Source organism: Lepeophtheirus salmonis, chromosome 4, assembly GCF_016086655.4.
Source record: "Lepeophtheirus salmonis chromosome 4, UVic_Lsal_1.4, whole genome shotgun sequence".
Classification (NCBI taxonomy): domain Eukaryota; kingdom Metazoa; phylum Arthropoda; class Copepoda; order Siphonostomatoida; family Caligidae; genus Lepeophtheirus; species Lepeophtheirus salmonis.
In genome coordinates, this window is record NC_052134.2 from 37,281,689 (window position 1) to 37,297,565 (window position 15,877).

At 30.8% G+C, this 15,877-nt stretch overlaps 2 protein-coding genes and 1 long non-coding RNA gene across 5 annotated transcripts; 1 reads left to right on the plus strand and 2 right to left on the minus strand.

Moving 5' to 3' along the window:
- Nucleotides 1-134: 134 nt before the first annotated feature.
- Nucleotides 135-7,139, minus strand: LOC121115871 (uncharacterized). Of its 3 annotated transcripts, none has more exons than XM_040710040.2 (3): nt 6,871-7,139; nt 1,371-1,861; nt 135-1,319 (listed from the first exon to the last, which is right to left on the minus strand). In XM_040710040.2, exons 2-3 carry the CDS (start codon nt 1,818-1,820, stop codon nt 612-614), a joined length of 1,158 nt encoding a protein of 385 aa, XP_040565974.1. In that variant the 5' UTR covers nt 1,821-1,861; nt 6,871-7,139; the 3' UTR covers nt 135-611. The 3 variants fall into 3 exon arrangements, with proteins under 3 accessions (XP_040565974.1, XP_040565975.1, XP_040565973.1); XM_040710041.2 differs by having other exon boundaries at nt 6,841-7,135; XM_040710039.2 differs by lacking the exon at nt 6,871-7,139 and adding an exon at nt 2,028-2,501.
- A 1,813-nt stretch (nt 7,140-8,952) lies between these two features.
- On the minus strand, nt 8,953-9,678 carry LOC139905211 (uncharacterized). The gene is made up of 3 exons (XR_011779808.1): nt 9,493-9,678; nt 9,331-9,436; nt 8,953-9,269 (listed from the first exon to the last, which is right to left on the minus strand). It is a non-coding gene; the product is annotated as an uncharacterized lncRNA (long non-coding RNA).
- Nucleotides 9,679-10,735: 1,057 nt separating this feature from the next.
- On the plus strand, nt 10,736-15,083 carry LOC121115874 (transmembrane protease serine 11A). The gene is made up of 8 exons (XM_071887879.1): nt 10,736-10,900; nt 12,122-12,276; nt 12,334-12,535; nt 12,600-12,668; nt 12,723-12,874; nt 13,336-13,393; nt 13,459-13,496; nt 14,784-15,083. The coding sequence occupies exons 1-8, from the start codon at nt 10,770-10,772 to the stop codon at nt 14,936-14,938; spliced, it is 960 nt and encodes a 319-aa protein (XP_071743980.1). The 5' UTR covers nt 10,736-10,769; the 3' UTR covers nt 14,939-15,083.
- Nucleotides 15,084-15,877: the final 794 nt, after the last annotated feature.

The following is a 15,877-nucleotide window of genomic DNA, read 5'->3' on the forward strand; positions in this document are numbered from 1 at the left end:
AGATAAGACGTAAGTATGCCTATCGTATTATAACAATAAGGGTAAGCTTCCAAAGATGAATGAATTTGTGTACTGGATCGGCATAAATTGTCTAATTATTATTGATATTAAAAAAAATCAGTGAGAACACTAAATAGTTATAATAATGTATTTGATCCCATACGGTCACTTCAACTAAGATTAACTTATTATTCATAATAACATATAATTATTAAGAGTGAAGTACAAATTGACTTCACAGTAATTTAAATACACATGTAATGACATTAATAAATAATCTACCAATAAAGTTTAAAAGTTGCAAGGTAAATAAAAATAATTTCTAGGGATTAGAGTTTGCTTGTATATAATAGACTATGGTAAATGAGGATTAGTAGTAGAAAATTATACTTATTGTTACAGGAACACAACACTAAAGTATCACACATTTCTTAATTGTAATTAACCTTAGGTATATATTATTTACATTATCAAAAATAGCTTCTGGGAAATAAAATATAAAATAACTAAAAATAAATTGTCAAAAATGAGATTAAACATAAACAGATAGGTCGCAGAAAGTTACGGTCAGTCATAATTAAATTACATAAATATATACATCTTTGCCATTACTAAGATATATTATCAAAGGATCCTTGCCCCATAAATTGTTTCTCTTTTTTAGAAAGGCCAATGGTTCCATAGTCTGGTAATCTGAATGAATTTATCATATCTTCGAAGGGTTCTTCAATGGGAGAAACTCGAAAGACACTGTTCGGAAGTATTCTATGACCTCCTGCAAGCCATCCACTCCAAAAGGAAAACGTTCCGTAAGATAGGATCGAATGATCACAGGCCGCCATGAGTGCTAGATCAATAGATATGGCAGTTCTACAGTTTACATGCCCATGTCCCGCAGGATATAAAAATGCAGAGCCCTTTCGAGGCATTAAATTATCATAGACCCAATTCATTTCGTCACTCACAATGATAAAAATAACATGTTTGAACTTTTTACGACACATGTGAATAGCTTCGAGATAATAACTCGGACTTAATTTGGGTAAATTATATCTTTCTACAATGTCACGATCCGCGTCTCGTTTTCTCACGTGAATACCAACTAAAGTAATGTTTAATTTATTAATATTTTTTAACTTTTTCTTTCTTGTTTGGAGATAAATTTCTTTATAAGTGTCAATTGCATTACGAATGACTTTTCTGACATAATACTGTAGATCCTTTCGGAAAACAAAGGTACGTCGAAGCTCCGGCTCCACTTTTTCTAATAAATCCATCAATTTCAATTTATTATTGACGATGGAGTCCATTAATCGAAGCTGTAAAAAGGAAATGAATTTCATAAATCTGTGCATAAATAAGTAACTTACTTTAGGCCAAAATGAGAGGGCTTTTCCATGCAAGTATAAAGATGTGTTTAATTCTTGATAATCCCCATAAAAATTTTCCCATCCATTAAATGGCATGCAAAAATTATGTTCAATGGAAGGGATTTGTGTGGCTCGAGGAAAGTAATGATTCACATCCTCTAAGACATGACTTTCCAAAAAGGTTCTTACCCCATAAACTCTTTTAAAAGCAAGCATCAAGGAAAAAGCCAACATTCTATTTCCTAATCTACCCTGAATAGGCATCATCATAACACTTTTTTTATTACTATGATTTAATAGCGACTCTATGGGCTCACAAGGACAGTTAAAGGCAGTTTTTTTAAGAGTTGCAGACTTGGAATCAATATGACACTGATTAGATATATCCCATGGTTTGGAAGACATTCCGCTTTGGAAGACGGTCAAGACGATAAAATATACCAGGATCATGGTTCTTGAGGTATTTCATCGACAATATGTCAATTGAAGAACTAGAAAGATGAAAAAAATCAAACAAATTCCTGACATAATAATAATTTAGAAAAATCCCACTTGAAAATTGGGGTAAAAAATTTAAGAAAAACAAATAATATAAAACAATGACATATAGAATTTCAAATATTTCCTTCAAAGTAGTAATGAATCAAATATTCTTACAGGGGTTTCATAGTAAAAAGTTCTCTAATATCCTCATTTTGGATTCAGATGATTTCAGAACTACAATAAACATTGATTTATTAACAAACACCCAACTCCTTCACTTTTTTTTTCTCCCCAATCCCTCCCCTAGAAATATTAAAATAAGTAAATCCACAGGGAAGGAGCTGCTAAGATGTGAGTGAGACTCTTTCTTTGTTATTGTTTAGAAATAAATGATGACGTCATCAATAGACTATGGCAATTAGTTCTTATACTATCTGGAGGGGGACAAGCTCCAATCACGCAACCTGTTGTGGTGATGAACATCATTTTTATGATAAATTCCTTGTTGGTAAACTTATATGACCTTTGTCTAATTATAAAAGAGTAATAGTTTGCGTTGTTGTAGTTTTTAAACAACATCACGTGGTATTTTATATAACTCTTCCATTTTGGGTTGGCATTTTAAATTCCCAAAAATTGTTTTTGAGGGGAAAATGATGGGCTCACTTCACGTTCACAGCTAAAAATCAAAGTAGATATTTTTTAAAAGATTTTCTAAAGTAAATTGTCAAAAAATAAGTGAACTAATTATTTAAACAGATAAATTTGCCCTTCAAAAATAAAGTATCAACTTCAGTTCGTGTTTGTACAAGATTATGTAGCATCAGTTTCATTCAAATGATATTATTTTCATTTGATAGATATTAATCTTGTGATAATAAAATAATTCATTCATTATGGTAAACAAATGTGTTTATCTTGGATGTCGAACTGGAGCCGATACTTTATTTTTGAAGGGCAAATTTATCTGTTTAAATAATTAGTTCTATTATTTTTCGACGATTTACTTTAGAAAACCTTTTAAAAAATATCTACTTTCATTTTGAGCTGTGAACGTGAAGTGAGTCCATTATTTTCGCCTCAAAAACAATTTTTGGGGATTTAAAATGCTGATCCAAAATGGAAGAAATAAAACACCACGTGCTGTTGTTCAAAAACTACAATGACAAACTATTAGTATTACTCTTTTATAATTGATAGAAATATCATATAAGTTTACCAACAGGAATTTGTAATAGAAATTATGTCCATCCCGCAACAGGCTGGGTGATTGGAGCTTGTACTCCTCGAGATAGTATAAGGACTCATTGACTATGTTTACAAAACCTCTTCAATATTTATATCAAGGGGAGGTAACTCATGAGTCATGAGTCATGAACTGAACACTGAGAGAAATAATTCATTTCATAGTATTCCCTACTGAATTACTATTTTCATCCAACATCTACATTACAATAAATGATGTCATTCGAAATCTGTTTGAAACACCTAATACATCAGATTATGAACTATAATTACTGTGGAGGGAGGGGTTTTTGATTGATGCATTTTTGTCTTGCTTTTTTTGGAAATCTGCCTCAGAATTTTTCCCAGTGTTTTGAAAGGCGACTAAGTCTATGTCCGACCATATGTAATACCCCGTGTTTCTTAACAGGAGCGTTCGTTTCTATAAAACAGAGTGTGGGATGCTAGTACATTCAATGATCATTGATCATATTTAATGGATATAAAAAGAAAGTGTAAATTAATGTATGATGATGATTAATATAGTTCAGCAATGTACTCTAACTATATTTAGTCGGATGGAAATTATATACAAACATATCGAGTCTAAAAACAAAATATATTGTCGTATGAATTTATTTTTAATAAGTTTATTTTGACTGAGAGCGATATAATATAATATTTCCCAATGATTTGGAAATCCGATTAAAAATATAAAAGTTAAATATATAGTGGAACTTTTATGTATTAATATGTAAAATTGATTTCAAACTGTAAGAAAGACACAATGACTTTTAAAATAATGAAAATAAAAATTCATCAGTCATAGGATAGATGGATATGTGTAGAATACATTAAAGACGTTTTACAAATATGTACTAGAAGGCTTAATTTTTGTTTGTAACCTTTTTCCACTATCTACTTTTTCGTACAAAAGAATAAGTTAAGTTTTAACATTTGCAATCAAAGTATATAAAACTGTTTAAATTTGCTGGAATCTGGAGTTCTTATACTTAAGTTAATATATTAATATTCTAATGTTAAAAGATTGAAACTAAGTATCCCAATACAGGGTTTGTAATAATGTTTCATTTAGTAATTAAATTATTAATGTCTTCTAACTTTTTTTGAAACAATAAGTTAATATTGATAATTTCATTTTAGAATATTTTTAACAATATATTTGCTTAGAAGTATCAAGATATAAACTATATTGGTTTATTAATTGCAAAATTTCTAAGAACATGAATATTTTTATACAATACAAATGTTTGAATATATAACTCCTCCATCATTATCAAAAAAAAAAAAATATCAATACGCTTATTGTGAACTTGGATAAATGTTGCGTAGTTTATGATTTTTAATTACTACTTAACTCCTGAATAATTTTGTATTTACAAAATGAATTTAAATTAAACTTTAATAAATTTTTTTCACAAAATATTTGTTTTTATTAAATACTAGTGGGACCCGGCATTGTTCGGATTTATTAATATTTGTTAAACGCCTTTGTGAGCCACATTCATTGTATAGTAAATTTCAAAAAAATCACTATATTATATATACAGGGTGGGTGGACAAAATCTGCCGCATTTTAAAGACGACAAATACAAGCTTATTTTATAACATCTATTGATAAAATAAAAACGAATATCTTTATTAGGATATAGAGCAGATATCTATTCAATGTAGCCAGCGTCTGCGGCCAAACTCCGCTCAATGCGGCTACAAAACTGAGAACAGGTATTTTGGATCTGTGCTGCTTCTATCTCACTGAATTTCTCCTTGATGCTGGTGATGAGAAACAGTTTGGTGTTATGGAAGGAGCGGTTGGTCATGTTCTCCACGTACGACCAGACAAAGTAGTCCGACGGGTTCAAATCCGGTGATGAGGGAGGTCAAGAGGAGAAGGGTACGAACGCAAAAGCATTGCTTTTCAGCCATTCTTGCGTCCCCTTAGCTTTGTGGGCCGGAGCCGAGTCCTGTTACCACATCCACTGCCGTGATATCTGTGTTCACTCTGAGGTCTGTCTCGAAGATGCGGGGCGGCATGACATGACCCTCACTTGACACGACCCCAAAGCCCATGACAGTGGCCGAAAACTTGGTTTCCATGAGCCTGGGGACGTCTCTGTTGTTCACGGCAATCCAGCGATGGTTCTGGGGGTAGTGGATTTGATCCTGAACAAAATTCTTCTCATCAGAGAAGAACCAGAGCATATTCGGCCTGAAGCTTCTGAGAAGCCGCAATCCTTGAGTCTTTTCAGTCAGAAGTTGGGATGTCTGACGCCTGTAGGACTTGCACCTTAAGTCCTCCTTCACACAAACCCTCACGATCCACTCGGCCACGCCCAGGTTCCTCGTCATGGCTCTCATGGAACGCTGGGGGTCCTCGTCGATGATATCCCTGATCATGTTGATGAAGGTGACGTCCTGGACAATCCTGCTGCTCTTCTCCTCCTTCTTCTTCCTGTCAACAACGTCCATCGAGTCCTATGACTCCTCCAGCTGCTTCCTGAGATTTCTGACCGTTCTAACTGACATTGAAAGAAGGCCAGAGATGTCAGCATTGCTTAATTTCATGTGATTACTAAGCATAATCTGAATAGCAGCGCACCTACGATCTCTCTCCTTGAACATAATGACTTTTCTTGGGCACTTAAAATGATGCTATCGCTACAAGTGGTAAACATAACTGAAGCCTATGACCCGGGAAAAATTTTAGAATAAAAAATAGATGGATCAGACATCAGCTGATGGAGTAATGTCGTCTTTAAAATGCGGCCTATTTTGTGCACGTACCCTGTAGTTTATATTTAAACATTTTATTTAAAAATTATAATTATTTTAAAGGAAGTTCACAGCTCAGAAATTTAATAATAATGACAACTGTTAAAGAAAAGAAAATTTATTCTTCAGATTACAAATTCCAAAAAAAAACAAAAAAAAAACGGCCCAGGTAAAATAATCACACGATTTACATCACTAATACTGTCCCATGTTTTATTCTAAAAAAGTGAGAGTGCGTTTACAAAATGGGATATTAAGTGGGAGCGATCTCATCATTTCTTGAGCAAAACTAACATTTTGCTTTTTGGTATATAGTGATGAAAATAGTGAGTATTTTGGGCTTTTTTAAAAAAGAAACTGAGAATGAAGATGGTAACCCTGAGGTTTTGAAAAACATTTCGGAAGAGAGCTGCTTAACTGTCACCATATTTCATTAGATCAACTACAAGCCACTACGACGAGCGGGAAAGGGAGGAGGAAATAAACAAGAATATTGGGCAGAATTACTCGGATGTCGATCTCAATTCTACTTTGAGTCCAACAAGGACTTACAATTATAACTCTGCAACAAATCTTCAAAGTTAATCTCGATCTTTTATGAGCACACACATATGTTCTGTCAGGTTTTGAATATAATTGAATATAGTAGAAAAGGAAGTTAATTCCTCAGGAATTAAATAATAGTTACAGGATAATTGAATTAACTCATCAGTTTGCCAACTACATAAACAGGTGAGCTAAAAAATACACCCAAGTTTTATTTCCATTCACTAGTATTATGTGGCATATTATAAAGTTCAAATGAACACAGTTAAATACATTATAAACAACCAAATAAGTTAAATATATCATCAATTAATGTTTAAAAAAAAATTAAAATAATTGATGTTTTTGATTAAATAAGACGTTATAAAATGTGCCAATTGTTAATTGTACAAAATGGTAATTATTAAACAAAATTTATACTAACCCTTTATGGAATTTTAACTCGTATGTATACCTGGATGACCTCTTATTCGAGCAGCTATGGGATTTTTTAACTATTCCATTATTCCATATGTTCTTGATTGTGAACTTATCCGCCGAAGTAGTATTTGATTGACGTCAAAGTCAATGAACGATGACACTTTCAAGCTATTACCATTACCAACTACATCAAAACTAAATGTATAATATGAAAAACTTATTTGTAAAGATTTCTTTTCCAATGCTTGAATAAACCTAATAAAATACAATGGCAACAAAACATATCTACAGCCTACAGGTTTTTTTTACTCAACAAATTTTCAGAAATAAAAATAACCTGTACTGAAGATACCTTATCAAATCATAACATAAAATAAAACATCTTGTAGGATACGATCTTTCGGAGGAGCAAAATCAATTTTAGTTAGATAATTTTTTTTGATGACGTTTATTTGTTTAAAAAAAATATTGTTAGGTTACCTTTTATCATATATTAGGTATGGCCTATGGGTTACCCGGCGTTGCTCGGCCTAAGGAGGGAGAGGGAAATCACATTAAAAATGGTCAAATCAGCAGTTGTTAAATAAGCCTTCCTTTTAAACCATTTACCAGGACGAGTTTGATTTAAGTACTGCTTTACAATTAAAATGGATTTATAGACATCCTTTATAGATGGGAGAATTTCTGGATTTAGATCACTGGGCTGACCAAAAAGGAAATGCAGAGTTAAAGTTATTGTGGCCATTGTTGTTTCTGGTTGAATACTACTTTGTGAAAAATCACTTGGATCGCATTTATAATTAAGTACTTGAACGATGGTTCGATTTGAAGTTGTTATATTAAAGAAACATGTTAATAAGTCTATTTTTCAAAATACAAATAGATAATAATAAAGAATGTAAAATTTTGATTTCTTTGTTCCAAATGTACAAAGTAATTTTACTTTCTAAACATTTAGTATTTATGCTATCCACATTATTATTTACTAACTTATATAGAATAAAAAAATAAGATATTGGCAGAATTTTCTCCTTTTCATAAGTAATTTTGATCTTTTTCGTCTATTGTCGCACTAAACCCGGGGCATGCGACGTTTGTCTTGCAGCAGAAGTTAGGGATTTAACTTTAGCAAAAAATTACTTATCGTACAAAATCATTTTTTAAAGCTCATAAGCTTTTCTATAAATAAGAAAAATAAAGTTTATTTTATAAATTTTTTTACTTCATACAGGAACCTTTCCGGACAAAGGGGGGCGGGTTTTCCGGGATTTTTTTTGTAGTAAAACGGATTTCTATTTACCATTAGCAACTTTTAAGGGGTCAGAATGTGTGATAGCTCAATTTTGGGCTCCCGTGATATCCACTAATGTACATTAATTACATCCAAAGGTTATCAGTTGTATTTCGTAAATATAAATTTTTAAGGATTTTTTAAGATATTTTTTCTTGCAATATTTACAATTTCCACATTGTTTAACTCCATCTCCTTCTTCAAATATTTACTGAGTAAAATCACGCCCTTCGCATGAAGAACACATTTTCTTTCTTTTTACATGTCATTTATACACATGTTCAAGTAACATTGTTTAAACACATGAGTTGCACATTCATGAGAGGTCAAAATAGGTTTATAAGTTACTTGTACAATCAAAATAGCATGCTGAGTCCGATAATAGAAAAGGGATGGATTAAAAATTTAGAAAATTAACTAACTTAATGTTGAGTGATACCTGGTAATAAATGAGCCGATAATGTTGATGGAATATCTTCTCCTAAATAATTAGATGGTGAAGATTCTTTGGATAAAGTGACGAAGGAGAAGAAGTCAACGTAGGCAAGAAATCGTTATATTGAGGAAAAGGTATATTTATTAATTGTTTGTTAGGGAAGTTCCTTTCATTTTTTATAGATAAAAAAAAAGTGGAGTTTTTTTCATTATAGGATATCAAAGGAACGACATTCTTCATAAGATATTCAATTCATTCCTACGATATTTTTTTTTCTCTTTATAATAATCAGGAATCAAGAGAGACACTGGACAAAATTCTAAGTTTTAATAACTATCAGACCATTCTTTTACGTGTACAACTCCAAGAAAACTAGATTTGAAAGTGAATATGTGATAGTTCTTTATTCCTTTTAAATGACAGAAATACTTGTCTAAAAATTTCCTCAAATAATACCACTATATTTGTGGGAATCCACTCTTCTTAGAAGATATAACATCGAATTTAGTAGATGCTTTGACGACAACTTCTACTAAATCTTCCACAGATTCAATTTTTTGTTGATTATGAGATTACACCAATGCTGCGGTCTGACGAAAACTTTGAATGATTTTCAACGAGAAAATGTAAAGAAACTTCATCAAATGCAGTACAAATAACCATGTATGTTACAAAAGCCATAATGATATAATTTTTATTCTGGCCTCTATAAAGGAAATTAATTGTTAAAAGTAGAAGGACTTTCCATTTTATTCTAACATTCTTACCCAAAGTTATCACATTGAATCTCAAGACGCAGAAGACCACTTATACGCTGTAACTCATGATATAAAAGAGAGATGTCACACAATTTGAGCCTTTCTTAATAATTTCCTAGAATTATTATAGAATAAGCTTACCAAGACTTAAAACATTAGATAAAAAGGTACCTGCTCAGCCTCATCAAAAAAAAAAAAATATTGAATGTTCCTTTTCCTTATTCTCTATAGCAAAAAGGTTAACTGTATATAGAGAAATGAAATGTGTCTTTCCTATTTGAATTGATGAGCAAGGAATTGATTTAGCTTCAGAAAAGTCCATAGTTAATAATGTAAGAGATTTTTGATCATTTTTAGCATATTGTAATATCATCCTTCACCTTGGACTTGGACTCCTTTATACTGTTAAGAAAATATAAATTAAATTAGAAAAATGGTTTCCAATACAGAGTAAACTCTATTTAAGGTTAATAAGTAAAACATTCAAAATCCCATCTTTTAAGACTTAATGATATTACAAAAAAGCCTACAGACGATAAAAATATCGGTGCCAGTGATTGGAAAAACTTTGTCAAAAATATTTGATATGTCTAATCCAAGTCATATCTACATTATTGAACTAAACATTAAATTTTTAATCGTCTCCTTGTAAAGTTTGGTCTAGATTGAAATCGGTCCAACAAAAACATAACTTTTTTTGGTATAAGTTTGATACTTTTCCCTGACGATATGTAACAAATATATCGACTCAAGCCTTAATAGTACCTTTTAATACTGTCGTTGTTATTTTTTATTATTATTAAGGAGAGAACGTCCAAGTATTGAGCGAGTAGCTACGTGTGTGTGTTCATCAAAAGCGGAGAGTAACACGGATGATTTGTTAGGGAGTTAGCTTCTATATTATTAAAGCAAATGTCGTATATTCATTGACCACTAATTACACCGGGCAATACTGGTACAATCCCTAGTTTTTATTTTAAGATAACAAAATCCTCATTTTCTTAAGAAAACAAATTTCATATTTTCTATCATGCGCAAGCCCTAATGAAAGTTTGGGAGTCGCTGTGTCTGCAGTGCCCTAAGGTCGGCCCTGAGTGGAAATGTGAGATAATTTAATGATCTGTTCACTTGTTGTAATCTTGTATATTGTAAAAAGTATCGGGGATATGAAATTCTACAAGTCACTATGATTGACATCACAATACACATAAAAATACAATAACTTTTACAAATGTAATCTTAGCAATCAAATATTGAAATCATGAGTTGCTGTAGTAAGATATGATGAATGTTTAAATAAAATTTGAATAATAAATCTTTTAGAATATTGTTTGTTTATGTTTGAGAGAAAAAATAAAATACTAAATAATGATTTATTTGCATCGAAATCTTTGATGATCAGAATGTGAAAGAATTCAAATCTAGTATAAGAAGAAAAAGGGCAAAATATGTCACAGTTTTTGAAGAGTTTGATTTTAGTATTTTGTTTGTCAGTTTTAGAAACTTCTTGTGAAAAACCCTATCCTAGGGAAAGGGACTGTAAATGTGGAAAGGAGGATGTTTCATCACGAATTATAGGAGGAACGGAAATAAAATTTAATTTAAATCTAAAAATTATTTATTTGCAAAAGGGAGAACGGAGCTAGTTGGTGTACTGAGTAAGATACCAATTACTAGTCAGTGTCTAGAAATTGTGGTACGGTAGTTTAGTGGATTAGCAATCTAATAGTGTTTCAACACTAATAGGTTGGTGAGGACAACAAATCCGGAACTTATACTCCTTTTTTGAACCTACAAACCTCAGAGTAATCTTTTTTATGCTCATTAATTTTTTTATAAAAGCTCAAATATTATATTGAATTCTTAAATCCTCTTTATTTTATGAAATTTAATAAAATGTGGTTAATTTAAGGGTTATATAAAGTGAATTATTGAAGTATTTAATAAAATACTAGTGTTTGAACTAATAAATAGGTGGGATAAGTTGGGAATTTTATTTTACCATCATTAAAGTTGATATTAGAGCTGAAATCTATTAAAAATGGATGTAAAAAAACCAATAAAAAAAATTAAATGTCAATATCACTTCTACAAGCTGAGTAATATGTCAAAAAGTTAAAAGTACATCAACTAGCTCCGCTCTTCTTCTACTGAATAAGTTAATAAGGTATGAGCAAACTAAAAAGTAAATATTATCCTCAAGCTGGTGTGACTTTCTGTAGCTTGTGTAGATTGCTTGAAAGCACTGGCGACTCTTCTATGTGATAAGGATGAGTATCACTAAGGAGCTGTACTATTTTGTTGCAAACTGGTGCTGCCACTCTCTGTCACCAAATTCACAAACTAATATAAGTATACCACACTAGGGGCGTCCAAAGGCAGAAAGCTGAAGGGCTCTCCCCCAGAAGGACTTTTTGGTTTTTACCAGAATTTTTTTCCTCATTCGGCAAAAAAATTAATATTCCATTTTTTTTCCAATATATTAAATCTTTTGTGAATAGAGCTGGATTTTTGAACTTTGTTTCAAAAAATTAAATTTTTAAATTTTTTTTCCAAAAATTTAATATTTATATGAAATTTTTTTTGTGAATAGTTATTTTTTTTTTTCAAAAATATATCCAAAAACCAAGCCCTCCCCTCAAAATATAATCCTGCGGACGCCCCTGAACACTCAAGTTGTATTAAATGGATATACAATATACAAGTATGCTCAAGCATATTATAATTTTAATTTCATGATGGATGCATTTTTAAATATCTTTTTTTATCAAATTGATTGAATTTACAGCTTTATTTCAACAGGGACGAAAGCAAGCCAAAACTATCCATGGATAATTCAAATATTCGTAGAAGTACCAGAAACTACAGATACAAATCTATGTAGCGGGACAATCATTAGTAATAAATACGTATTAACCGCGGGTCATTGTTTCGTCCATGATGAAAATGGCAAATGTATGTATCTATATGTTATAAAATTCATGTACTTGGACCAATCATAGGTACTCCTAGCTACAAAAATACCAAAATCCAACATAAAAGTGTCAATTTTGAACGCAAAAGATAAATGGAGTCTATCGGATATTCGTAGTGGGAAGATCGAATTGAAAAACAACGAAATTAATAAAATCATTATTCATGAAAAGTTTAGCATAGAAAAAAGTGGAGCAATAGTAAATGATATTGCACTTGTCAAGTTCAAAAAGGACTTTTCGTAAGTGTATCCTAGAGATATTTTTATAAATGTAAATATTTCGATTATACTTATACATGATCAGAAAAATTTTAGAACAGCAAAATAAACCCCGGAAATTTATGCCAATATGTTTACCCATGAACCAGTCCAAGTAAGTAAGACATTAACAATAATGTTTCTTAATAACCTGATTATAACATTATGGATATGTGAATCGAGAGGCATCAATAATTGGTTGGGGTCTCTTAGACTTTAAAAACAAGTCATCTATTGCATTTGATGGCTTAAAAGAAGCTAAAGTCAATATTCTAAGCAATCAGGATAAACGATGCAAAAAAATTGTATTCTCGAATTCGGGTAAGTCTTGTTCCAAGAATTAACTCATTTCATCACTTATAGTTATTTTTATCTCAATTAATTCAAGTTAAAGTTAAAATACCCATAATAAGTACCGGATTAAATCAGTTTATTTAACATAAGTAGATGTGTAATTTATTGTATAATAATTGCAGCGTTTTTTTTTATTCTCGTTATTTTTTATGAAATAATTTATTTCAGACCAATTTTCAATCACAAAATATTTTAATGACTTTTTTTTTAGAAAAGACATTTCTTATATTGTTCAAAATACCTTTTTTAGATTTTTTTTTTTGAGAGGCCTCTATTGATAACCAAGCGAGAAGTTGAAGCCAATAACTCATTGAAAGCACCCCTGGTAGTGGTACCATCTTGCAATTAAGATATTGAAACATTAAATATTTATATAAGCCTCATAAACTAATTTTGCTTGCCTGTCTACTTATGTACCTATATTACAGATCCGTCCAAAATTTTGTGTGCTTATAGAGAAAATTATGATGCTTGTGAAGGAGATAGGTAGGCTTACATACTTTTATTCTTCCTCAATTAATAATAATCGAAACACTGTCCTCTAATTTCAGTGGTGGACCACTTATGTTGAAAACTCGTTTTCCTCATGGTAAAACTTTTATTAAATAACCAATATACATATAAAATACATACATTCATTTGTAAAAGGTAAAACAATCAGTATCAAATAACTGACATCGTTCACATTTATATTTTTGATTTAAAAGATATGATTCGTCAATGTTAGAAAATTGTTCCCTATTTTTTTTTGTCGAACTGACTAGACACGAGCAATTTAACTTACAGCTTATGTAGAACTGTCATTGTTCTCCTCCACTCTTGAAAGGAAATAACAAGGAAAAGTTGTGTGATCAGTTTTTCATCAATATATGATGTCATTTTTATGAAAATGCCTCCCTTCCCCACACTTTGAAATTTATTCTGGCACCTCTGATGATGATTCAGAATGCGATAAAAATGAACAATTAGTAATTAATTATTGCTATTTAAATCATTATTTTTTTATTCAATTATGAAGCGGAGTCCCCATAACACTTTTTAAGCCATTGTTTAGCTTCAACGGTATTTTTCCCCATCAAGAAGACTATAGCCTCACACGCTCATCTTTAAAAATGATTGTTGTTACCAAAGTTAATAGAAATACAAGGTTAGACCACCATGTAATCAGACTTGCTAGAATTTTCAATTTGATGTACCGTAACGACTGCTGGGTAAGACAGACAGGGGCTGACGTCATAGAGTATACCGATGGAATATTAACAGGATATAATACTGCAAGTTATATGATTAATAGTAAAGGGGTATACTCTTTGACGTCACTATTAATAAGCGTTGTGGAAGTCAAACATAAGTCGGAAAGGTGTTATGGAATAACCTTGTATTTCTATTAACCTTGGTTGTTACCTTGTTTGATGAGGGTGTGAATGCCATTATGTTACTTGATTAACACATGTGTATTTAAAAAATAGTACATAACATAATTCTCGAGAAATATTTTTGAACCGTTAAAAATTGAATTCAAATGGGCCTGGAATTGCTAGTAAATATGTACTTATGCACAATGTAGAGAAAACCGGGAGCAGTTGTAACATACCCTTTATCTAAAACACCAAAAAACATAAAAATTCTAAGTAATATTACATCTTAATCTTCAATATTAAACTGAAAGTAAATACATAAACTCCTTAAAAGGTATATTTATAAGAAAATATAATTAAGCTTAGTTCTCTTAATTTTTTTGCTGCAACTGCCTCTGGTTTCTTCTTTATTTTGCGTAATTGAATCAAAAAAATTTAATAAAGACGTCATCTTAGTAAAGTTATAAAAATAATAAAATGAAATAATCTTTTTTGCAACTTGAAATAATAAACTTCAGTTGGCATGAGGTACAGTATTATTGGGATTGTGAGCTATGGATTGAAATGTGGGGTACGAGAGCAAGCTGGTGTTTATACCCGTATTAGTGGATATTTGAATTGGATTCAAGAGCACTCAAAGGGTGGATTATGCAATGCCAAAAATGAGTCCTAAAGATACATTCATGAAACATTTCCTCTATATTTATATATTACTTATAAGATCTTCCAATTTTGGAAGGAATTTTTTTTAATATTATATAAATTATAAATATATCTTAAGAAGCATCATAATGTAATTGATATTCTTTGAAATTATACATCATGTCTATTAACTCATTTTCCCTCAAACACATAGAATGAATTGCATTGGTTTATTTTGACCAAGGACAACGGTGACCTCTGCCAAATAAACTAAACTAAAGATTTCCAAATTGAGGGTTGTGGGTCCCATTTATCCCACTGCTCACTTAAATTATCATTTCATGTAGTCAACTGCGATGAGAAGATATAACGCAATTTGTGTCTACAATAATAATAAGAAAAAGTTGGAATAGTTGGTTCTACAGATATATCAGACTATTTGAGACTGTCAATGCTACGAAAAAACATTTATTATTTTTGCCTGTAGATGATTGAATTTATTATTTGTCAAAAAAAAAAAAAAAAAAAAAAAAAATAGACATAATAGGTAATTTAAAAAAAAACCAAGACAACACCATATTTTATTCACAAATACAATTTGGAAATAGACAAATATACTATGTACTTTTCTTTCTGCTGTTTTGATAAGTTCACTCTTGTGTGATTTAAAACAGCTGACTCTAAGTATTATGAACTTTAAAACGATATTACATAAGATTTGTATATTCCTTTATATAAATCGAGGACCTTCTTTCAGAATTTGTCTCATTTCATAATCATTCATTAATTCTTATATTGGTATAATTATAACTAATCAATTCAATGAATATACTAATTAATAACTAATATCTGTATAATAGTTGGCAATAAGAAAAATACAAAAGGCTAGCTGCCATATGTATTCTCACATTTTTATTTTCTCTTTAGACAATCGAGGTTGCTCAACGTGAATATAAGTAGAAATCGACAA